Source organism: Dendrobates tinctorius, unplaced genomic scaffold, assembly GCF_039654945.1.
Source record: "Dendrobates tinctorius isolate UK_male_01 unplaced genomic scaffold, ASM3965494v1 ptg000226l, whole genome shotgun sequence".
Taxonomy (NCBI): Eukaryota; Metazoa; Chordata; class Amphibia; order Anura; family Dendrobatidae; genus Dendrobates; species Dendrobates tinctorius.
Window position 1 is genome coordinate 4,182,763 of NW_027361893.1, and position 23,852 is coordinate 4,206,614.

Here is a 23,852-nt window from a genome sequence, read left to right on the forward strand (position 1 = left end):
ATAAATAGATTTGCGTATGTAGATGCAACTTTTGAACCCATTGCGGTGCCTTTTCTTTGATGGTAGTGGGTGCCCTCAAAAGTGAAATGATTATTTTCAAGAATAAAGGATAAACCTGTGTGAATAAATTGTTTTTGTTCAATTGATAGTCTATTATCTTTTAATAGATGTTCTGAAAAGCACTTTAAACCGATGTGATGTGGTATGTTTGAATACAATGCTGCCACATCTAATGTGAGAAACATATAGTTGGGTTCCCAGCAGACTTCCTGTAAAAGTTGAATGAGATGAGTGGAATCTCTCAGATGACACTTTCCCCCCTTTTGCCCCATTGAAAATAAAAAAAAATCAAACATACACATGTTTGGTGTTCAGAATCGCCCGATCTGTCAATAAAAAAACGGATTAACCCAAATCGCTAAACGACGTAGCGAAGAAAAAAATCAAAACGCCAGAATTACGTTTTTTTGGTCGCCGCGACATTGCATTAAAATGCAATAACGGCGAACAAAAGAACTTATCTGCACAAAAGTGGTATCATTAAAAATGTCAGCTCGGCGCGCAAAAAAAATAAGCCCTCGCCCAACCCAAGATCACGAAAAATGGAGATGCTACGGGTCTCGGAAAATGGTGCAGTTCTTTCTTTTAAATCAACCAATGTCCTTATACAGGGGCACTTCACAACAATAGCACCACTAATCCCACCAAATAAATAGTAGGAAAAAGAAGAGATCCCAAATCATGAAAAGCAATTTTATTTAATCAATTTAAAATACCTAAAAAAGCAAAATGCCGTGGGGGACACCACAATATAACCACTGTAATTGGGTCTACCCAAGCTGGGGTACCTCTTTCAGCACCACCCCGTGTTTTCGGAGGTCCGCTCTGCGTTGGCTGGAGTCTGAATGAATGACGCTGGCTGGAATTCCTTCGTTACATGGGCGCATATAAAATATCACTGCTTCTCCACGTATATCCAGTCTGACAACACTTTACTCACAGGACACAGAATATATCACACAGATACAGAGGGAAGGCCAATAGAAAAGCGGCAGGCCAGACATGCATTACAATAGCCGCAGGTGGCCGGAGCCTGCCGATGTTTACTGTGGGAATTACAAAGGTGGGGGGAGGGCGGACAAAAAGAGAATATCGTGTCCCCTCTGCCCAGGGGCGCATCCTGTGGGCTGATGCATTAGGGACATGCATCCCACATAGAACCTATTATACATACATATAACTGCACAACATATTCTGGGTGCTGAGTGGTTCTGTAACACGTAACAACCACTTATATACAAAAGAAAAAGATCTCCATAATGCAAAACAAAGGTTTACTGGAAAAATGAATATGAAATATATGTTTGTGAAAACATCCGTACAATAACTCCCACTGGAATAATAGGCGTAAACATAAATATCAAAGTAACCTCAACACATATCCCACCATAGGAAACCCCCCTAACAATGGTTAAGTGCTCCAAAAAATATCAAATCACCCAATGACCCACACCTCCCCTCTGAATGAAAATAAGAACCAGAACCTGAGGTGCATATCCAAAAGCCTCTCCTAGGTAAGAGACGGCATGTAGTGAATGACAAGCACTGAATGCAAAATATCACAATCTATAGCCCAATAAAATGCAAAATAAAAGGAGGGAAATTATTACCTAAGTGGCGGTGGTGGTAAGCGTGGTGTCCCCTCACCCCGACGCGTGTTTCGCTCCTGCTTCTTCCGGAAGAAGGAATAGGTTTACTCCTATTATTCCAGTGGGAGTTATTGTACGATGTTTTCACAAACATATATATTTCATATTCATTTTTCCAGTAAACCTTTGTTTTGCAAGTTGACACATTATGGAGATCATTCTCCTTTGTATATAAGTGGTTATATTGTGGTGTCCCCCACGGCATTTTGCTTTTTTATGTATTTTAAATTGATTAAATAAAATTGCTTTTTATGATTTGGGATCTCTTCTTCTTCCTACTATTCATTTGGAGGGATTAGTGGTGCAATTCTTTTAGCAAACTTTTGGAATTCTTTTTTCACCACTTAGATAAAAGAGAACCTAGACATGTTTGGTGTCTATGAACTCGTAATGACCTGGAGAATCATAATGGCAGGTCAGTTTTAGCATTTAGTGAACCTAGCAAAAAAGTCAAACAAGAAACAAGTGTGGGAGTGCACTTTTTTTTTTGCAATTTTACCTCACATGGAATTTTTTTCCCATTTTCGAGTACACTATATGGTAAAACCAATGGTGTCATTCAAAAGTACAACTCGTCCCACAAAAAATAAGTCCTCACATGGCCATATTGACGAAAAAATAAAGTTATGGCTCTGGAAAGAAGGGGAGCGAAAAAAGCTCCGGTCATTAAGGGGTTAAAACCTGTGGTAGAGCCAGGTTGGTTCCGTCCTGTAGAACCCCGCCATGGGACCTGAATTTAGGATTAACCGCATTAACGGAGAGCCCCTTTGAGCCGTTGCTCTCCATCTCAGAGAAAGTAATCTCTTTAAAGACATCCCTACTGGTGGCACTTACATCAGCCCTCAGAATAAGTGACATACAAGCTTTGCCAGTAGACCCATCTTACACTCAGTTCATGGAAGATATGGTGGTTTTAAGGTTAGACCCAGCTTACCTCCATAAGGTGGTTACAAAATTCCACAGGGCTCAGGAAAGAGTATTGCCATCTTTTTGATCTAATCCCAGCAACCAAAAGGAGGAAAAGCTGCACACCCTAGACGTTAGGAAGTGCTTACTGCGATATCTAGAGGTGACAGAACCCTTGAGGAAATAGAGGGCCCTGTTTGTATCCTTTCAAGGGGCTAGAAAGGGCCTTAAAGTATCTAAATGACCATAGCGAGATGGGTTAAAGAGGCTATCAAACTAGCTTATGTTAGTGCAGGTAGGGCCATTCCTGAATGTCTGAAAGCCCATTCTACAAGAGCCGTGGCGATGTCCTGGGAGGAGAAAGCAGATGTCTCCCTCGACCAGATTAGTAAGGCAGTCACTTGGTCCTCTCCATCCACCTTCTTTAAACACTATAGGCTGGATCTGTCTGCCTCCTCTGACCTCACATTCAGGAGAAGGGTTCTACAGGTTGTGGTCCCTCCCTAAGAATATAAGACTCTGAAATTCTTTTGAGGTGATGTCATGGGTGACTGAGAAAATAGAACTACACTTACCGGTAGTTGGGTTTCTAAGACCCTCCACGACAGCACATAGGAGGTTGCCTCCCCATCCTGATTAGGGACAGGAAACAAGAGGTTAAATAGCCCTCCCCTTCCTCTAATCCCCAGTGTTTTCCAATGACCACATAGAGTGAATGCTTGAAATATTATTTATTCACATAAGTCACATGAACAAAATTTTGTTAGGGGGGGAAACTACCCGTGCTGTCGTGGAGGGTCTTAGAAACCCAACTACTGGTAAGTGTAGTTCTATTTTCTCTAATCCCCTCCACGACAGCACATAGGAGGTTGCCTCCCCATCCTGATTAGGGACAGGAAACAAGAGGTTAAATAGCCCTCCCCTTCCTCTAATCCCCAGTGTTTTCCAATGACCACATAGAGTGAATGCTTGAAATATTATTTATTCACATAAGTCACATGAACAAAATTTTGTTAGGGGGGGAAACTACCCGTGCTGTCGTGGAGGGTCTTAGAAACCCAACTACCGGTAAGTGTAGTTCTATTTTCTCTAATCCCCTACACGACAGCACATAGGAGGTATACCAAAGAATAATGGTTTAGGGAGGGACCACGGCTTGCAGGACTTTCCTGCCAAAGGCTAGATCTCATACTGACATAGGATCTAATTTATAATGCCTCGTGAAGGTATGGACTGAAGACCAGGTCGCGACCTTGCAGATCTGTTCAATGGATGCATCAGCTTTTTCTGCCCAGGAGACGGAGACAGATCTGGTGGAGTGGGCTTTCAGGGATACCGGAGGAGGTAGATCCTGGCTTTTATAAGCGGACATTATCGCTTTTTTGATCCAGTTAGCCAAGGAGCTTTTGGACGCTTTCTTCCCCTTGTTTGGTCCACCATACTGAACAAAGAGATTCTGATCTTTCCTCCAAAGTTTTGTCTTTTCCAAATAGGTCAGAACTGCTCGCCGGACATCCAGTGAAAGGAATCCTCTTTCTCTCTCGTCCCTCGTGCTATCACAGAAGCAGGGTAGTATTATTTCCTGGGATCTGTGGAAATCTGAAGACACTTTTGGCACAAAGGAAGGGTCTAGCCGAAGAATTAGCCTATTGTCCAGAATTTTTAGATAGGGTTCTCTGATGGACAGAGCCTGAATTTCTCCCACTCTCCTTGCCATTGTAAGGGCTACGAGTAGTGCTGTTTTCCAGGATAGTTTATCTATCTGGGCCTGGTCGATAGGTTCAAATGGAGGGTTCGTTAGACCCTTTAGTACTATATTCGGGTCCCATGTCAGGGCCATGTTGGGTTTATTTGGATGGATTCTGGAAGCTGCTGACAAACCTCTTGATCCATCAATGCTCTGCCAGGCTTTGATCGAAGAAAGAACTTAGGGCTGATATTTGTACCTTCAAGGTGCTTGGTTTCAGACCCTTGGATAACCCGTCCTGTAAGAAGTCTAGGATCTTTGACATGTTGGGGTGAAAGGGATATATGGGAGTGGATCCGTACCATGCTGAAAAGGTTTTCCATATTTTGGAATATATGGCATTTGTGATAGGTTTCCTACTTTTTTGAAGTGTAGCTATCACTGCATCAGAGAGGCCTCTGGCTTTCAGAATTGTGGTTTCAGAAACCAGGCTGCCAAGCTTAGGCTGTGGGGAGCCGGGTGAAGTATGGGACCTTGATGTAGAAGGTCGCGGTCCGTGGGCAGGATCAGGGGACCCTCTGAGTTCATCAGTTTTAGGGCTCCAAACCCACTCCTTTTTGGCCAGAGAGGGGCAATCAGGATAGTGATAACCCCGTCTGTCTTGACCTTTTGCAGAGTTCTTGGTATTAGGGGAATCGGCGGAAAGGCGTATGCCAGTCCGAAGTTCCACGGGTGAGCGAAGGCGTCTACTCTTGAGTGTTTCTCGTTTGGCCCTATGGAGAAGTAATACTTTGTTTTGGCATTCTCCAGCTCGCAAATAGGTCTACCTCTTGGAGACCCCATTTTTTGGTTAAGGTATGGAATACTCTGGCATTGAGGCTCCATCCCCCTGGATCTAAGTCTGTCCTGCTTAGGAAGTCTGCCTCGGTGTTGTCAGATCCTTTTAGGTAGAGACCTGAAAGGGATTGGAGATTGTGTTCTGCCCAGCTGAATATCCGTGCCGAAACGTTATGCAGACTTCCGTATTTTGTGCTGCCCTGATGACGTAGATGGGCCACAGTGGTCATATTGTCGGAGTAAATTCGGACATGAGTTCCCTGGACTAATGTTTCTGCTGCCTTTAGGGTTTCTTCTACCGCTCTCAGTTCTCTCTGTAGTTTGAAGATTGTTTTTCCATGTCTCTGGGCCAGAGTCCCTGGAAGATTCCCTGAGATGATACTGCTCCCCAGCCGCGTTTGCTGGTGTCTGTTGTGATTGACGTCATGGGATCTTGTATCCAGGGTGTCCCTTTCGCTAGATTTCCCTGGTTGGGCCACCAGTTGAGAGACAGCTTTACGTGCTGGGGTAGGGAGATTCTCGTATTGAGGGTCTCCGGGTCTTTGTTCCAGCGGGAAAGGATATATCTCTGGAGTATCCTTGAGTGGGCCTGGGCCCAGGGGACTGCTTGGATGCACGAAGTCATTGACCCCAATGTTGACATGGCAAACCTTATGGTCACTTTTCTGACTTTTTAGAGTCCGAACTTTTGATCTCACACCCACCCGCTTGGTGGACGGAAGAAAGGATATTTGGTTGTGGGAATCCAGGAGTATCCCTAGAAAGATATTCCTGGTTGAGGGATTCAGGTCTGATTTTTCCATGTTTACCATCCAGCCCAGGGACATCAGGGTCTGCAGGACTGTTTGTAGGTGTTGTTTTAGAATGGTGTTGGAGGGATCCAAGACCAGGAGGTCGTCTAAGTAAGGGACGACACATATATCCTTGCCTCTGAGGAATGCTACCACTTCTGCCATTATCTTTGTAAATGTTTGGGGTGCCGAAGAGATGCCGAAGGGTAGAACTCTGAATTGGAAGTGGTGCACTTCCATGTCTAGAGTGACTGCGAACCTTAGATATTGCCAATGGGATGGATGGATGGGAACGTGGTAATAGGCCTCTTGGAGATCTATGGTGGCCATGGCAAAGTCTCGTCCAATCATTGGTATCGTAGCCTTTATTGATTCCATCTTGAAGCGTTGGTACCGGACGTATTTGTTTAGCTTCTTCAGGTTGATGATGACCGGTATTTCCCACTTGGCTTTTTTTTTACTAAGAACAGTCGTGAGTAGTGACCCTAATCTTGTTCCAGTTCTGGGACTGGAGAGATTACTGCTGATGATAGCATCTTTTGGAGCTCGTCGTGTAGAACCTTTTGCAGTTTTGCTGACGGAAGATGTGTAACTTCCAAGTTTTGTGGGGGGCTGGAGGAGAATTTTATTTTTTCTCCCCATCTGACTGAGTCCAGGATTTTTTGGTTCATTGTTATCTCCTGCCAGCTTGGGAAGTAATCTGCAATTCTGCCCCCTACTTGCTTGGCGTCATTTTTTGTCTCTGTCTGAACGGGAATCGTGAAAAATATTCCTGCCTCTTCCGCCTTTTGGGTAGCTCCAATGTCCCGTTTTCCCTTTACCCCTGTATTGTGGGGTTTGAGTCTGGGGTGGATGATAGGGTTTTTTCTTTGGTGGTTTTGGCTCAGGAAGGTTTTTCTTCTTGTCGGTCACCTTCTCCAATGCCGCCCCAAATACGTATTCGCCCTTGAATGGGATAGAGCATAACTTTGATAGGATATCTCCACTCCACATTTTTAGCCATAGGGCTCTTCGGGTGGTGTTAGAGAGCACGGACGTTCTTGATGCAATACGGACCGACTCCGCCGAGGAGTCTGCTAAAAAGGCGGCTGCCTTCTGTAGAAGTGGTAGAGAGGCTAGGAGATCTTCCTTCGAAGTTCCCCTTTTTATATGGTCTCCTAACTGCTGAAGCCAGAGGTACAGGGTCCTGGTTACACAGGCCGATGCAACTTTTGTTTTCAAGGAAGTCGCTGAGGCTTCCCAGGACTTTCTCAATAGGCTATCCATCTTCCGGTCCAGCGGGTCTTTCAGCTGTGAGGAGTCCTCGAAGGGTAGCGTAGTGTTTTTAGCTACTCTGGCTACCTGTATATCCACTTTTGGAATCTCAGTCCAAGGTTTCGCGGCTTCTTCGTCCAGGGGAAATCGATCCTTCATTTCGCCCGGAATACTTAGCTTCTTTTCCGGGAGTTCCCATTCTTCCAGGATTAGACTCTGGATATTATCATGGATAGGGAAAACCATTTTCTTCCTGGATTTCAGGCCGCCAAATAGGCCATCCCGCTCAGTGCAGGATGACCTATCTTCTTCTACTCCCATTGTGTTCCTGACTGCTGAGAGTAGTTCCTTCATATCGTCTGAGGAAAAGAACCACTTCATATCATCTTCTGACTGGACTGGGGTTAGTTCACCCTCTTCCCTCCAGTCCGCCAAAACCGATGATTCGGATTCTGAATCTGAGATGTCCTCAGGGATGTATTTCCTCTGCCTTGAGGTTGAGGGCCCCCCCCCAGATGACTAGGAGAAGGTAGACAGGGACGACTGGATTTCCTGTCGCATCATCCCTCTTAATTCCTCTATCAGGGATGGTTGTTCCTCCCGTACGATTTTTGTCGTGCACTGCTGGCACAATGTCTTTTCATAATCGGAGGAGAGTTTTTTCCTATAGATGGCACATTTTCGGCTTGTAGGTTTTTCTTCCGTTTTTGGTGTAGGGTCCGTCTCCTTGAAAGAGAGAGGAGGGGGCCCCTAAGAATGGGTCCTAAACCAAAAATGTATATACCCTTTTCCGAGTGTACTCACTGGGCCAGGGTTTGAGCTGGGCTCTGCAGACGCAACTTTCAGGGAAGGCGCATCCATTATGCAGACGTTTGTCCTACCTTATGGCATCTTCCATCAGGGTCCTTTAAATAGGAACCGAGATCCAGCTTCCTTTTCCTCATCCAATCGGATGAGATCGCTCCCCCTCAAGTTCCTGGCGCCACTTTCTTCCCGCTTTTTTTTTTTTAAATTTCCCACCAAAATGGTGGTGCGTTCCACTTTGGAATGCAAGGAGGAAGCGACGTCGCGTCTCCGGCCTCGTGGTGTGCATCACTTCCGGTGCATGCCGCTCAGGAGAGACAGGCATGTGGCGCGTGGGGGGGAGCGAATACCAGGCTGCGGAGCTACGGGAGGCCCCCAGCCCCACTTCACCATCCAGCGTTGCCAAAGCGCCGGAGGATGGTGCGGGTTCCGCCAGCGGCGGGAGCAGGAACGGGGAGGAAGGTGCAGGACAATCGACCCCGGCTGCCCAGCTCATGGTAAGGAGAACCCAGGGATGTCGCCGGCCCCATCCACGGAGCACATAGCACCTCTTCATTCCTGTTTAGGGACAGGAAAACACTGGGGATTAGAGGAAGGGGAGGGCTATTTAACCTCATCTCTGTCCCTAATCAGGATGGGGAGGCAACCTCCTATGTCCTGTCGTGGAGGGGATTAGAGAAAACACGGATATTACTTACCGGTAATGTGTTTTTTTGTAACCCATGACAGCACCTTTATAGTCACTCCCTAATAACTCTTTTTGGTTCAATGGATGTTTTGTTTTGGTTCATGCACTCTTTTTGAGTGTTTGTAGTCAAGATTGAGTAGGAGTACGAGTATATGTTTTGTGTGTGTACACTAACCTGGAAGTTTCCTCTCATGCTCTGTAAACCAACTGATGCGGAGCGAGGAGCCGCCCTTTTTATCTTGAAGGCTTCCTGTCCTTGAAGGGCGAATCCCTTCTCTCGCGATGCCATCATAGGTTACGAAAATCACATTACCAGTAAGTAATTTCCGTGTTTCCTCCACAGTATACTGTCCCCATAGTACCGCTATCCACCTACATAGAGTACAATGTTACCAAAGTACCATCACCCCCCCCATTCACAGTATAATGTTCCCACAGTACCGCAAGCCCCTCCATACTGAGTGGCAGTCCTTAAATTTTGTAGCAGGCTGTGGTGAACATAATTCTGTGTGAGGTGCTGTTTCGACCATCATATTGTGTGAGGTCCATCTTACTGTGTGGAAGACCTCATTCTGAGTTACCTGGGTCACTAGAGGGAAATTTCCTGAGTTAGATAGGGATTAGTAAGTGAGAAATACAGACTTTTGGTCTATTTGCAGACAAATTGACAAACTAAATATGCCTTCTGAGTCAGACAAATATATATACACTAGAAATAGGACCGATGCTATCGCATCGGGAGTGCAGTGAAATTAACATCTGTGTATGCTTAGTGGTGCTGACAGGACAGTGTAGAGCACGCAGTTGTGGCTGTTATTGCGCATGCGCGGGAATTGTGGCCACGAACTGCGCCTGTGGAAGTGACATAAACGTCACTGCTATTCCCATGCATGTGTGTTAACGACGTGGCTGTTACTGTGACTGCGTGGGAATAGCGGAGACGTGTACCGTATATACCCGAGTATAAGCCGAGGCACGTAATTTTTCCACGGAAAACTGGGTAAGCTTATTGACTCGAGTATAAGCCGGGTATGCATTGTCCCCCCATCCTGTCCTGCTATGTGTGGCTCTCTCCACTCCCTGTCCTGCTACGTGTGGCTCCCCCCCGTCCCTGTCCTGCTATGTGTGGCTCCCCCCGTCCCTGTCATGGTATGTTTAGCTCCCCCCCAACCCTGTCCTGCTATGTGTGGCTCCCCCTCCTGTATGTATGGCTACCTGGTCCTATCCTGGTATGTGTGGCTCCCCCTCCTGTATGTATGGCTCCCTGGTCCAATCCTGTATGCATGGCTCCCTGGTTCCATCCTGGTATGTGTGGCTCTCCCTCCTGTATGTATGGCTCCCTGGTCCCATCCTGTATGCATGGCTTGCCTTGGCTCAGCTCCCCCGGTCCTCACTCAACCTCCCCAGTCCTCACTCGTCCTCCATGAGTATGCGCTCCACACCTATCGGTGTGGAGACGCGTCCATATTCATTACTTTAATGAGCAGTATGTCGTGACCGCTGAATACCGGAAGTGCTGCTGAAAGCCGGGAAAACAGAGAGAGATGCGTGGACGTTGCAGCCATCGCGCCAGGAGTGGGTGAGTATGCTGTCACAGATGCTCTCTCCTGCCGCTCCCCCTCCCCCGCTGGCTTGCTGACTTATACTCGAGTATGTACCGTATGTCACTTGCAAACCAGGAGAAAAAACGGAGGAAAAGGATTCAATGTAATATAAAAATTACAAATGTTATTAGTCACAATATAATCTTAAATAGAATAAAACAGCATAGTTGCAAATCACAGGACAGACACAGAGGGAAGAACCCATGCATAATATCACATACCAGTGGAATCAGCCATATCGCTAATCACAAAATGTGACTGGCTGTACAAAAGGTAACGGCAAACTATACCCCATATTTCCCAACAAATAAAGCCCACTTTTCTTCTATTCTGGTTTATTCTATTTAAGATTATATTGTGACTAATAAAATTAGTAATTTTTATATTACATTGAATCCTTTTCCTCCGTTTTCTCTCCTGGTTTCCTAGTATATATGGAGTGGAATTTACATTAATATGGCGGTTCACCCACACTTGCTACCGCCAACTGTTTCTAAGAACGTATTTGGCGCTTCTTTGCTTCTATTCGTATGTCACTTGCGCAGGCGCAGTTTGTGGCCTTGCGACCACGAACTGCGCCTGCGCAAGTGACACTGCCAAGGTGCCTTATGGGATTCGGGGACAGCGGCCAACTGGCAATTATAGGAGTTTAGGAATCAAGGGGAATTCAGTCTTTTGATTAGTTATTAAGAAATGGAACACTTAAAAGTTTAACAAACTACAACAAGATTTTGGATTGCCTTATGGCCTCTTCTTTTGATACCTACAACTTAAACCTGCATATCTAACTCAGTTTAGCGCTGCGGCACCGGATATACAGAAAAAATATTTACCAGACTCAATAGCAGTGGCAAAATACACAACCAGTTTAATTTCAGACCTCACAGTCTCGCATAGGAGACCATCCCCTGACAGCTACATTACAATAGGAAGCAGATGTGAGACTGATTATGGAAGTTTTGAATCCCCAATGGCTGTAGGTCTTTCGCAAACATTGTATCAAGCTCGCAAACGTATTGCACATTATTGGCTAGACGCTCAACCACCGACAGTTAATAAATAAGCAAAACAATATTGTTTGGTTGGAAATTTGACAACACCTTGGGATCCTGGTTGAATGTTCCAGGCCTACCATATGGAGTACTCCTGAGAGATAACATATGGCAATGTCTGGCTTCAGGAACACATGTAGTATGATCAATCCAGGTTAAATGATACAAGTAGGGCCATTACACATGAAAACTAATTATGATAACTGAATGGCAGACATTCTAATGTATACACATCACAAAAAAAAAACAATAATATGAATACAGATTTCTTTGGAGTGTTATCAAGGGAGGGTGGGTTGTATTAGTTTGAATGAAAAAAATCAAATCCTTGGCAGATGACAACTTTATTGTATTTTATGTATAACAATAACATATAATGACACCAAGTAATATTGAAAATATCTTTGCTCTACTGATGTCTCTTTGTAAAAACTTTATTGTGGAATTTTCTTAAAAAATGATGTAATAAAAAAAAGAGTGTCTTCTAGTCCAAGAAATATGGTAAGTTCTAAAGTAATTTCCCTTTCTCATTCAATTATACGTCTGTCTGTTATATGTTTTTGTACAATTTGTCAACGACGTACGTAGTTTGAGTTATTTTTGATGGTCAACAAAATACTATTTTCCAGTAATTCATTTTTCACACTCTAGGTATATGATAATGGCTTCTCCTCTGTGCGGGATTTTGACTTCTCGTTCCTCATATTTGGTCTTGTTAAAATAAAAACACTTCCAGCGGTGTCAGCACTTGCATTTCAGGGCTCAGGTTGTTTTGTCATATGAGCCCTACATCCAATTAGCGCTGGCATCACTGTACTCACCTTCAGACAAATCAAACAATAAGAGGAAGTCAAAGAGAAGTCACAGCCCTGGCTTCCTGTTGATGTTCAATACATCTTAGGGCTGGGGCAGTGAAGCTGCCGCTGATTGGGCAAAGGGCTCGTGTGATGCAACCAAGAAGGAGAGTGATGGGGTGCTACGCCAGATGACCTGGCCTCCACAGTCACCAGACCTGAACCCAATCGAGATGGTTTGGGGTGAGCTGGACCGCAGAGTGAAGGCAAAAGGGCCAACAAGTGCTAAGCATCTCTGGGAACTCCTTCAAGACTGTTGGAAGACCATTTCCAATGACTACCACTTGAAGCTCATCGAGAGAATGCCAAGAGTGTGGAAAGCAGTAATCAAAGCAAAAGGTGGCTACTTTGAATATATAATCTAGAATATAAGACATATTTTCAGTTGTTTCACACTTTTTTTGTTAATTATACAATTCCACATGTGTTAATTCATAGTTTTGATGCCTTCAGAGTGAACCTACAATTTTCATAGTCATGAAAATAAAGAAAACTCTTTGAATGAGAAGGTGTGTCGAAACTTTGGTCTGTACCGTATGTATGTAATCGATATTATACAGTGTATTACATATTTACAATTTATTACAGTTTTGTGTTCTAAAGTTGTATTCCAATAAATAGATATTATGTTCTAAATATCATGATTATTGTATCACAGCCCTGGCTTCCTGTTGATGTTCAATACGTCTTAGGGCGGGGGCAGTGAAGCTGCCGCTGATTGGACAAAGGGCTCGTGTGATGCGACAACCTCATATGAGCCCCTGAAACGCGAGTGACGATACCACTGGAACAGCACCAGCACGGAAGGTGAATATGATTTTTTTTATTTTAACAAGGCCAAATATGATGACAACCCTTTAAGAAAATACCAAAATATTTCCCACATTAAGAACATTAAAAAGGCTTCTCCCCTGTGTGAGTTCTTTGGTGTTTAACAAGACGTGATTTCAGGCTGAAACATTTCCCACATTCTGAACATGAAAAAGGCTTCTCCCCTGTGTGGGTTCTCTGGTGCTTAAGCAAATCTGATGTCTGGTTAAAACATTTCCCACATTCTGAGCAGGAAAAAGGCTTCTCCCCTGTGTGAGTTCTTTGGTGTATAACAAGACGTGATTTTTCATTAAAACATTTCCCACACTCTGAACATGAAAAAGGCTTCTCCCCTGTGTGGGTTCTCTGGTGGCTATCAAGAACTGATTTCTGGTTAAAACATTTCCCACACTCTGAACATGAAAAAGGCTTCTCCCCTGTGTGAGTTCTTTGGTGTTTAGCAAGATGTGATTTCTGGCTGAAACATTTCCCACATTCTGAACATGAAAAAGGCTTCTCCCCTGTGTGGGTTCTCTGGTGCTTAAGCAAATCTGATGTCTGGTTAAAACTTTTCCCACATTCTGAGCAGGAAAAAGGCTTCTCCCCTGTGTGAGTTCTTTGGTGTATAACAAGACGTGATTTCTCATTAAAACATTTCCCACACTCTGAACATGGAAAAGGCTTCTCCCCTGTGTGGGTTCTCTTGTGGCTATCAAGAACTGATTTCTGGTTAAAACATTTCCCACATTCTGAACATGAAAAAGGCTTCTCCCCTGTGTGGGTTCTCTGGTGGCTATCAAGAACTGATTTCTGGCTGAAACATTTCCCACATTCTGAACATGAAAAAGGCTTCTCCCCTGTGTGGGTTCTCTGGTGCTTAAGCAAATCTGATGTCTGGTTAAAACATTTCCCACATTCTGAGCAGGAAAAAGGCTTCTCCCCTGTGTGAGTTCTTTGGTGTATAACAAGACGTGATTTCTCATTAAAACATTTCCCACACTCTGAACATGAAAAAGGCTTCTCCCCTGTGTGGGTTCTCTGGTGCTTAAGCAAATCTGATGTCTGGTTAAAACATTTCCCACATTCTGAGCAGGAAAAAAGCTTCTCCCCTGTGTGAGTTCTTTGGTGTATAACAAGATATGATTTCTCATTAAAACATTTCCCACATTCTGAACAAGAAAAAGGCTTCTCCCCTGTGTGGGTTCTTTGGTGGCTATCAAGAACTGATTTCTGGTTAAAACATTTCCCACATTCTGAACATGAAAAAGGCTTCTCCACTGTGTGGGTTTTCTGGTGCTTAAGCAAATCTGATTTCTGGTGAAAACATTTCCCACATTTTGAACATGAAAAGGGCTTCTCCCCTGTGTGAATTCTATGGTGTAAAATAAAATCTGATTTCTGGTTAAAACATTTCCCACACTTTGAACAAGAAAATATGTACTCTGCTGTGTCAATTGTTTGATGTTTAAGAAAATACTTTTCAAGGGGAAAGCTATTTCCATATTCTGAAGGTGAAAACAGCTTCTTTGATTTAGGAGCAGTTCGTTTTTTAATGCTTATTTTGTGACTTTGATTTTCCTTAGTAATCTGTAATGAATCAGAAGACAGGACCTGTTTCAAAGGATCAAATGACAGATCTTTGCTGTGAAGGGATGATGGTATATCCGGCGTAATGACATTCACTGCAATTGTATCCTGTGTGATCTCAAGATCATCTGATTTAACAATTGAAGATGTCAGCTGTCCCTCTGATCTCCTGGTACAGTAATCTGCTAAGAATAAAACCAATTATTTTTCAATAAAATAGCCTCAAACTTAATATTTGTAAACATTTCTACTTAAACTGTCATTAAAAATGGCAAGTTATGTAAAAAAATTTGAATTATTCACGAAAAAATGACAGTTCACAGTCTAATAGAAAACCTTATGGTATGAACCAGTGGAGTGTGATGTTCAACTATTTGTTGATTCTGCCTCCCAAATATGGAATAAAAAGCCACCAAAGTTATGTAGAAAAAAAATACAAAAAGTTCTACTCATCTTATAAAAACCAAGTCCCCACTCAGGTCCATCATCTCTCAATGGAGAAACAGAGATTTCTACATTATTAGTGGCTTGAAAAGCGACATGGCTTCCATAAACCAATCTAGCAAAATCCGCTCTCCTAAAGTCAAATTTACCCCACACTTCTGAGCCTTGCAGTGTGCCCGAACCAAATATAGCATCCATGTATTTGGCATTACTATAGCGAGAAGAACCCACTTAATTTATGGTGTGTGTGTCTCCTGGAGCACAATCTGGGCACTATGTGTTGGGTAATAGAATGGTATATTTTCAATTTTCACTGTCCAACATCCACTGCGCGCTAATTACTGGAAAGTGGCTGTGGAGTCAAAATTGTCACTACTCCTATAGATTAATTCACTGAGGGTTAAAATGTCCAAAATGGAGTCACGTTATGGGCATTTCTACTTCTCTGGTTTTCTGACCTTTTGTCATATTAGGGCTTCTACAAATGCTGTGTCCCATCTCCTCCGGGATCTGCTCCTATGACGTCTGCTTATTCATTTTGTAGGCGGTGATGGTAATGGAGGAGACATGAGAACCAGAAGCTCTGGGGGTGCAGACTCTGTCCTGCCACTAAGATTAAGGTGCCTACGCCCTGTGATACCATCTATTCTGGCATTTTAGGCGTGTACGCTGTCCAGCTAGAGTAATCTGCTCCCTACTTCAGCCAACCGGAAAGCACCTCACCCTACTAAAGCTTGAAGCATATTGCTGAAAGCTGCGAGATACAGGCTTGTTCTCCTCTGGTTCAGTCCTCTGTACTCAGCTCCCAGCATCTTCTGATTTTAGATTTTCTCTGCCCTCCCAGTTGTAGTCAGACTACCTGACTATTCTTCTTGCCATCTGATACTACAGAAAAGCAAGTATCAACGTGGCCCAAGCCTAGGGGTCTGTGTATAAGTCCAAATGTAGCGGGTTAAAAGAAGTTAAAGGATGATGTGCAAAACTGTGACTATAGACAATAACACATCTATTGAAATAATCAAGCTGAACAGTCTTTTTCAGTATAAAAAAAATGAGTAATTAATGGTAAAACCTCTTGGTGGTAATTAGAGTATGGGTCTCAGTGGCTCTTAGCAATATAAACTATCATAAAGGCCAATATTTTCTATCACAATTTCAACAAGAAATATACTTTTAAATAGAACTATTTATAAGGCTGTGTGCGCACGTTGCGTATTTGCTTGCAGAAATTTCTGCAAGGTTTCTGCATCTCTTGGCAGAAAAACGCAGCTGACAATACGGGCTTTTTTATGCGTTTTTGTAAATCTATAGAGCTAAATAAAGATATATTAAAAAATAATAATTGTGATGTAATTTCCTTATTCAACATTTTCAGCCAGATACCCTCATTAATATTAAATAAAGACACACACACCAGCCTATGTAGAAGCATTAACATAATTAGCCTACATATGCTGTAACAAAAAAGCAATTGACAGAAATCTGCGTGAAATGCAATGTTTATTTTTCAAAAAAATTTAAAAAAATTGCGTGTGCTCCCGCATAATTTTCATAACCAGCAGAGGGAAAGCCGACAGCTGATGTTAATATTCTGGGAAGGAGCCAATAGCCAAAGGATCCCAGGCTATTAATATCAGCTCACAGCTGTTTGCTTAGCCTTTACTGGCTAGTTTACAGGGGAACCCCAGAAAAAATATTGACATGGGGTCCCCCTATAAAATCGAACTAGCAAAGGCTAGGCAGACAGCTGTGGGCTGATATTAATAGCCTGGGAAGGGGCCATGGATATTGGCATCCCCCAGGCTAAAACCATCAGCTCTCAGCCGCCTCAGAAATGGTGCATATATAGATGTGCCAATTCTCGCTCTTCCCACTTGCCCTATAGCACCTTTGTATTGTCAGGTGACATCAAGCCCACAGGTTAGTAATGGAGAGGCGTCTATAAGACATCTATCCATTACTAAACCCATAGTGATATTGTATAAAACACAGACACCCAGAACAAAGTCCTTTATTTGAAATAATAACAGACTCCTTTACTGAATCAAAATGTACCATACTTACTGAATGCCTAATCTGTTGTGAGTTCATTTTCCCCTTCACCATTGAGGTCTGATGAACTCCCTCTTCTGGTGAAGGAAGGTAGTGAGGCTGACTACCATGCACCTGAGCAGGATGATGATGACTGGGTGACTGGAATTGCTGACTGGATATAAGGCAGCCGACGCCCTTCTGCCTTGCTGGTGATTTCTCAGAGGGATTCCAGGAGACCAGTCTGATTCCTGCTCCTCAAAAGCTAAGTTTTCTGCTCTGCTTTTTGCATTTGTGTTTTGGTTTTGTTTTGCCTTGTTTTTCTGGAATTCTGCCATTCCCTGCTGGGGTGAGCTGAATTCCTTTTTGCTCTGTCTTCAGAAAATACCTGAGTACTGATATAGTCTTTTTGAAGCCTAGCGTCTTCAGGGTTTTTTTCCCTATCAGTCTGTTGGCTCTTGTTTTGATAGGGTTTTGGCGGATTGCAGACAACAGCTTTTCTATCCTGTCCTATTTAGTTAGCTTGGGCCCCATCATTTGCTCAGCCTATCTTTCTATCTGTGTGAGTGTTTTTTCATCTTGCTTCACCGTCATTATATGTTGGGGGCTGCCTATTGCTTTGGGGTCTGCTCTGGGGCAGTTTAGATTTCCCTTTCTGTCTTTAGGCTATTTAGTTCTCCGGCTGTGATTGAGGGGTCTAGGGCACCGTAGGAACCCCCCCACGGCTACTGCTAGTTGTTGATAGGTTCAGGGGTCTGCAATCCGATAGCTGCCAACTTCTCTGGTTTTCTGGACTTAGCTAGTATTTCTGTTTTTGCCTCCTACGGTGACTCATTCATAACAGAATCACCAGCCATACCGCAGATCCTAGGGTACTCAATAGCAGGAAAGAATTGTAAAAAAAAAAAAAAAAAGTGTGTATATTTTTTCCTCTATATCTCTGAGGCCGTAGGGGGAATTTTTTTTCTCTCAATGGAGATAAAGCAATTGTCTGATCGTGTGGAGCAGCTCGCTGCGGAAGTGCGGGGAATTTCCGCCTACCTTGCTCATTCACATGCTGCTGAACCAAAGATCCCTACTCCTGATGTATTTTTTGGGGATCGGTCTAAATTTTTGAATTTCAAAAATAATTGTAAATTATTTTTTGCCTTAAAGCCTAACTCGTCAGGGAGCTCCGCACTGCGGGTTAAAATTGTCATCTCTTTGCTGCGTGGCGATCCCCAGGATTGGGCGTTTTCTTTGAAACCAGATGATCCTATTCTGACTAATGTGAACGCATTTTTTCAAGCCTTGGGGTTGTTGTAAGACGAACCTAATGCTATTGATCAGGCTGAAAAGACCCTGTTGGCATTGAGCCAGGGTCGAGATTCTGCAGAATTGTACTGTCAAAAATTCCAAAAGTGGGCGCTCCTTACTACCTGGAATGATAATGCCTTGGCAGCTCTCTTTCAGAAGGGTTTGCCAGAAGCCGTAAAAGATACTATGGTGGGATTTCTTGTTCCCTCTGGTCTTGACGATTCTATGTCATTAGCCATTCAGGTTGATCGGCGTTTACGTGAACGCAGGACTGCACGAGAGGTTTTGCCACCTGTTGAACAAGTGTCTGAACCTATGCAATGTGATAGAGTTTTGTCCAGGGAGCAATGTCAGGAGTTCAGAAGGCGTAATAAGCTGTGTTTTTTTGTGGAGATGCCTCGCATATTATTTCTGTCTGTCCTAAACGAGAGAAACGTTTTGCACACACGTTTTCTGTGGGTGGTGTTCAACCTAAGTTTCTTCTGGAAATTACTCTGATCTGCTCCCTGTCCACCCACATTTTCCGCCAAGGCTTTTGTGGATTCGGGAGCAGCCCTGAACCTAATGGACTTGGATTTTGCTAAACGTTGTGGATTTCCGATGACACCTCTGCGGACGCCTATCCCTTTGAGGGGGATTGATGCTACTCCTTTGGCGAAAAATAAACCTCAGTTTTGGACCCAGGTGGTAATGCGGGTCGCCCCAGACCATCAAGAAAATTGCAGATTTTTGGTGATGCATAATTTGCATGATACCATTGTTCTGGGGTTTCCCTGGTTGCAAATTCATAATCCAGTTTTGGATTGGAAATCTGTGTCTGTGGTGAGTTGGGGTTGTCGGTGTGCCCTTAGTGAGGCTCCGTTTTTTTCCACCTCTCCTCAGTCGCATGATGTTCCTGACTATTTGGCGGACTTTTATGATGTATTTAGTGAGAATGAGTCTGCGTCTTTGCCTCCTCATAGGAGTTATGACTGTGCAATTGAACTGATCCCGGGGTGTAAATTTCCCAAGGGTCGGCTCTTCAATTTATCTGTACCCGAGCACGAGGCTATGCAATCCTATATTAAGGAGGCGTTGGAGAAGGTTCATATTAGACCATCCTCTTCACCCTTAGGTGTCATTTTTTTTTTCGTGGCCAAAATGGATGGTTCATTAAGGCCTTGTATTGATTATCGTGCCCTCAACAAAATTACTATTAAATATCAGTATCCGCTACCCCTGATTTTGGATCTATTCTCCAGAGTTAAAGGTGCTTGCTGGTTTACCAGGCTTGACCTCAGGGGGCGTATAATCTTATCCGCATTAAGCATGGGGATGAATGGAAGACGGCGTTTAATACTCTGGAGGGACATTTTGAATACCTGGGGATGCCTTTTGGGCTCACTAATGCCCCTTCTGTCTTCCAGTGCTTCATGAACGACATTTTCCGGGACTTTGTGGATACATTTTTGATAATCTATCTGGATGATATTTTGATCTTCTCCAAGGATTGGGATTCTCATGTGGAACATGTTCGGACTGTGTTCCGGATCTTGAGGGAGAATTCCCTGTATGTCAAAGGATCGAAATGCCTTTTTGGGGTACAGAGGATTTCATTTTTGGGATTTATTTTGTCTCCGTCAACTATTGAAATGGACCCGGCCAAGGTACAGGCCATTTATGATTGGGTTCAGCCCACTTCTTTGAAGGCCCTCCAGAAGTTTTTGGGTTTTGCTAATTTTTAGCGGAAATTTATAGCAAAATTTTCTAGTATTGCCAAGCCATTGACTGATCTGACTAAGAAGGGTGATGATGTGTTGAATTGGTCTCCGGAGGCTGTTTCTTCCTTTCAGGAGCTGAAGCGAAGATTCACTTCTGTCCCGGTTTTGTGGCAACCTGATGTCTCACTCCCATTCCAGGTAGAGGTGGACGCTTCTGAGATTGGTGCAGGAGCTGTTTTGTCCCAAAAGGATCCTGTAACATCTAAAATGAATCCCTGTGCTTTCTTTTCCCGTTGTAGATTGTAAGCTTGCGAGCAGGGACCTCACTCCTAATGTCACTGTTTGAATTGTCTTAACTTGTATTGAATTTATTGTCTGTACATGTCCCCGCTTAATTGTAAAGTGCTGCGGAATATGTTGGCGCTATATAAATAAAAATTATTATTATTATTATAACTATGATGTGGGGAATCGGGAACTGTTAGCCATGAAATGGGCATTTGAGGAGTGGAGACATTGGTTGGAGGGAGCTAAACATCAAGTCGTGGTCCTCACTGACCACAAGAATTTGATTTACCTGGAGTCGGCCAAACGCTTGAACCCTAGACAGGCTAGGTGGGCCTTGTTTTTTTACACGTTTTGATTTTGTGGTCTCTTTTCTTCCTGGCACTAAGAATGTCAAGGCTGACGCTCTCTCTAGGAGCTTCTTTGCTGATTCTCCTGTGGTGACCAAGCCTGCTACCATCTTAGGCGAAGGGGTAGTACTTTCTGCCATCTCGCCCGATTTGAGACGTGCTCTGGAAAAGTTCCAGGAGGACAAACCTGAGCGTGATCCCAGTGGAAAGTTGTATGGTCCTGACCAGTGGAAGAAGAGAGTGATGTCTGAGGTTCATTGCTCTGCATTGGCTGGTCATCCAGGTATTTTTGGTACTAGAGATCTGGTGAGTCGGTCTTTTTGGTGGCCCGCCTTGTCTCGTGATGTCAGGAATTTTGTGCAGTCCTGTGGGACTTGCTCCCAGTCTAAACCTTGTTCTCGCTCTAGTGGGTTGTTGATGCCTTTGCCGGTCCCCAGGAGGCCATGGACCCATATTTCAATGGATTTCATCTCTGATATGCCTGTCTCTCAGAGAATGACTGTTATTTGGGTAATTTGTGATAGGTTCTCTAAGATGGTTCATCTTGTACCACTCCCTAAGTTGCCATCTTCCTCTGAGTTGGTGCCCCTGTTTTTGCAACAGGTGGTTCGCTTGCACGGGATTCCTGAGAACATTGTATCTGACAGAGGAGTTCAGTTTGTGTCTAGATTTTGGAGGACTTTCTGTTCCAAGCTGGGAATTCAGTTGTCCTTCTCCTCTGCTTTTCACCCTCAGACCAATGGGCAGACGGAGAGAACAAACCAGACCTTGGAGTCGTATTTGAGATGTTTTATTTCCGCTGATCAAGATGATTGGGTTTCATGTTTGCCCTTGGCCGAATTTGCTTTAAATAATAGAGCTAGTTCTGCCACTTTGATGTCACCTTTTTTTGTAACTTTGGGTTTCATCCTCGATTTTCTTCAGGGCAGGTGGAGCCTTCTGCCTGCCCAGGTGTTGACACTGTGGTGGAGAGAATGCACCAGATCTGGGACCAAGTGGTGGATAAGTTCTCTCTCTCCCAGGAAAAGGCCCAGCGGTTTTCCAACCGACATAGGACCATTAGTCCCCAGTTTAAGGTTGGTGATATGGTTTGGTTATCATCAAAAAATATCGCTATGAAGGTGGCTTCTCCTAAGTTTAAGCCTAGATTTATTGGACCTTACAAGATTTTGGAGATTATTAATCCAGTCTCTTTTCGTTTGGCTCTTCCTGTCACATTTAAAATCCATAATGTGTTTCATAAGTCCTTGTTGAAGAGGTTTGTTGAACAAGTTATTCCTGGGGTGGCACCTCCGGACCCTGTATTGGTTGAAGGTAACATGGAATATGAGGTAGAGAAGATACTGGATTCCCGTCTGGCTAGACTGAGACTCCAGTATTTGGTTAAGTGGAAGGGTTATGGTCAGGAGGATAATTCCTGGGTCTCTGCCTCTGATATTCATGCCAAAAGATTGGTGCGTGCCTTTCATCGGGCTCACCCTGATCGCCCTGGTGGCGTGGATGAGGGTTCGGTGACCCCTCCTCAAGAGGGAGGTACTGTTGTGAGTTCATTTTCCCCTTCACCATTGAGGTCTGATGAACTCCCTCTTCTGGTGAAGGAAGGTAGTGAGGCTGATTACCAAGCACCTGAGCAGGATGATGATGACTGGGTGACTGGAATTGCTGACTGGATATAAGGCAGCTGACGCCCTTCTGCCTTGCTGGTGATTTCTCAGAGGGATTCTAGGAGACCAGTCTGATTCCTGCTCCACAAAAGCTAAGTTTTCTGCTCTGCTTTTTGCATTTGTGTTTTGGTTTTGTTTTGCCTTGTTTTTCTGGAATTCTGCCATTCCCCACTGGGGTGAGCTGAATTCCTTTTTGCTCTGTCTTCAGAAAATACCTGAGTACTGATATAGTCTTTTTGAAGCCTAGCGTCTTCAGGGTTTTTTTCCCTATCAGTCTGTTGGCTCTTGTTTTGATAGGGTTTTGGCGGATTGCAGACAGCAGCTTTTCTATCCTGTCCTATTTAGTTAGCTTGGGCCCCATCATTTGCTCAGCCTATCTTTCTATCTGTGTGAGTGTTTTTTCATCTTGCTTCACTGTCATTATATGTTGGGGGCTGCCTATTGCTTTGGGGTCTGCTCTGGGGCAGTTTAGATTTCCCTTTCTGTCTTTAGGCTATTTAGTTCTCCGGCTGTGATCGAGGGGTCTAGGGCACCGTAGGAACCCCCCCACAGCAACTGCTAGTTGTTGTTGATAGGTTCAGGGGTCTGCAATCCGATAGCTGCCAACTTTTCTGGACTTAGCTAGTATTTCTGTTTTTGCCTCCTACGGTGACTCATTCATAACACTAATCCCCGACTCACTCACCCCGACAATCAAAAAATAATAAAGCAAAATACAATACTATCCTGTCTGCTGTAGTTCATTTAATAAAGAGTGTCCCACGGCAATCTCATGTGTAGAAGTCATATCAAAAGATGTGACTGCTCTACCCGGCCTCTGGCGATAAACTGGCAGGAGGTAAATCGCTCCCGCAGTGTATCATTGCGCTGCCGTGAAAGTTCACTGGAGTTCATCAGCTCCGGTGCTCTCACGGCACTACCACTGTGTGAGAACTTTCCCATGCAGCGATGCCGTGAGCGCATCGGAGCTGATCAGCTGATGATCTCCGGTGAACTCTCACGGCGGCTCAGTGATACACTGCGGGAGCAATTATCTCCTGTCAGTGTATTGCCTGCGGCTGTGTAGAGCAGTCATATCTCCCGTGAGATCGCCATGGGACACTACGTATTAAATGGACTACGGAGGACAGGGAGTATATGTTGGTTTACTATTTTTGATTGTTTGCAGGAGACGCGGACATCGGGGATTAGGCGTTCGGCGAGTATATATTTTGTATGTAAATATGTAAATGTTTTGATATACAATTGAACACAGGCGCTGGATGATGAGACTATTCTCCCATCATCGGCTCCTGCTGTCTTTGTTATATGTGACAAAAGACATAGCCGGATGGGAGTAGTAGTCCCATCAGACGACGCCTGGGTACACACACACACATGCAGATATTCTCCGCCAACACACACACATATTCTCTGTTTAGCTTCTGGGGACCAGTACACACTACAGGCTTCCACGGCTTTCTTAAGACCGTCATGCACTGAATCTCTGGCACACTCTT

At 44.1% G+C, this 23,852-nt stretch overlaps 1 protein-coding gene across 2 annotated transcripts in view; it reads right to left on the bottom strand.

Moving 5' to 3' along the window:
- Window positions 1–23,852, bottom strand: part of LOC141059241 (uncharacterized) — a 464,918-nt gene that overhangs the window by 137,786 nt on the left and 303,280 nt on the right. Inside the window, exon 13 of one of the 2 annotated variants that reach the window (XM_073555540.1) lies at window positions 11,658–14,765. The exons of the other annotated variant lie outside the window; for it this stretch is intronic. Within the exon in view, the coding sequence (XP_073411641.1) occupies window positions 13,081–14,765 (1,685 nt within the window). The 3' untranslated portion in view covers window positions 11,658–13,080. Of the gene's footprint in view, window positions 1–11,657; window positions 14,766–23,852 lie in introns of those variants that run through there. 2 annotated transcript variants of the gene reach the window in all.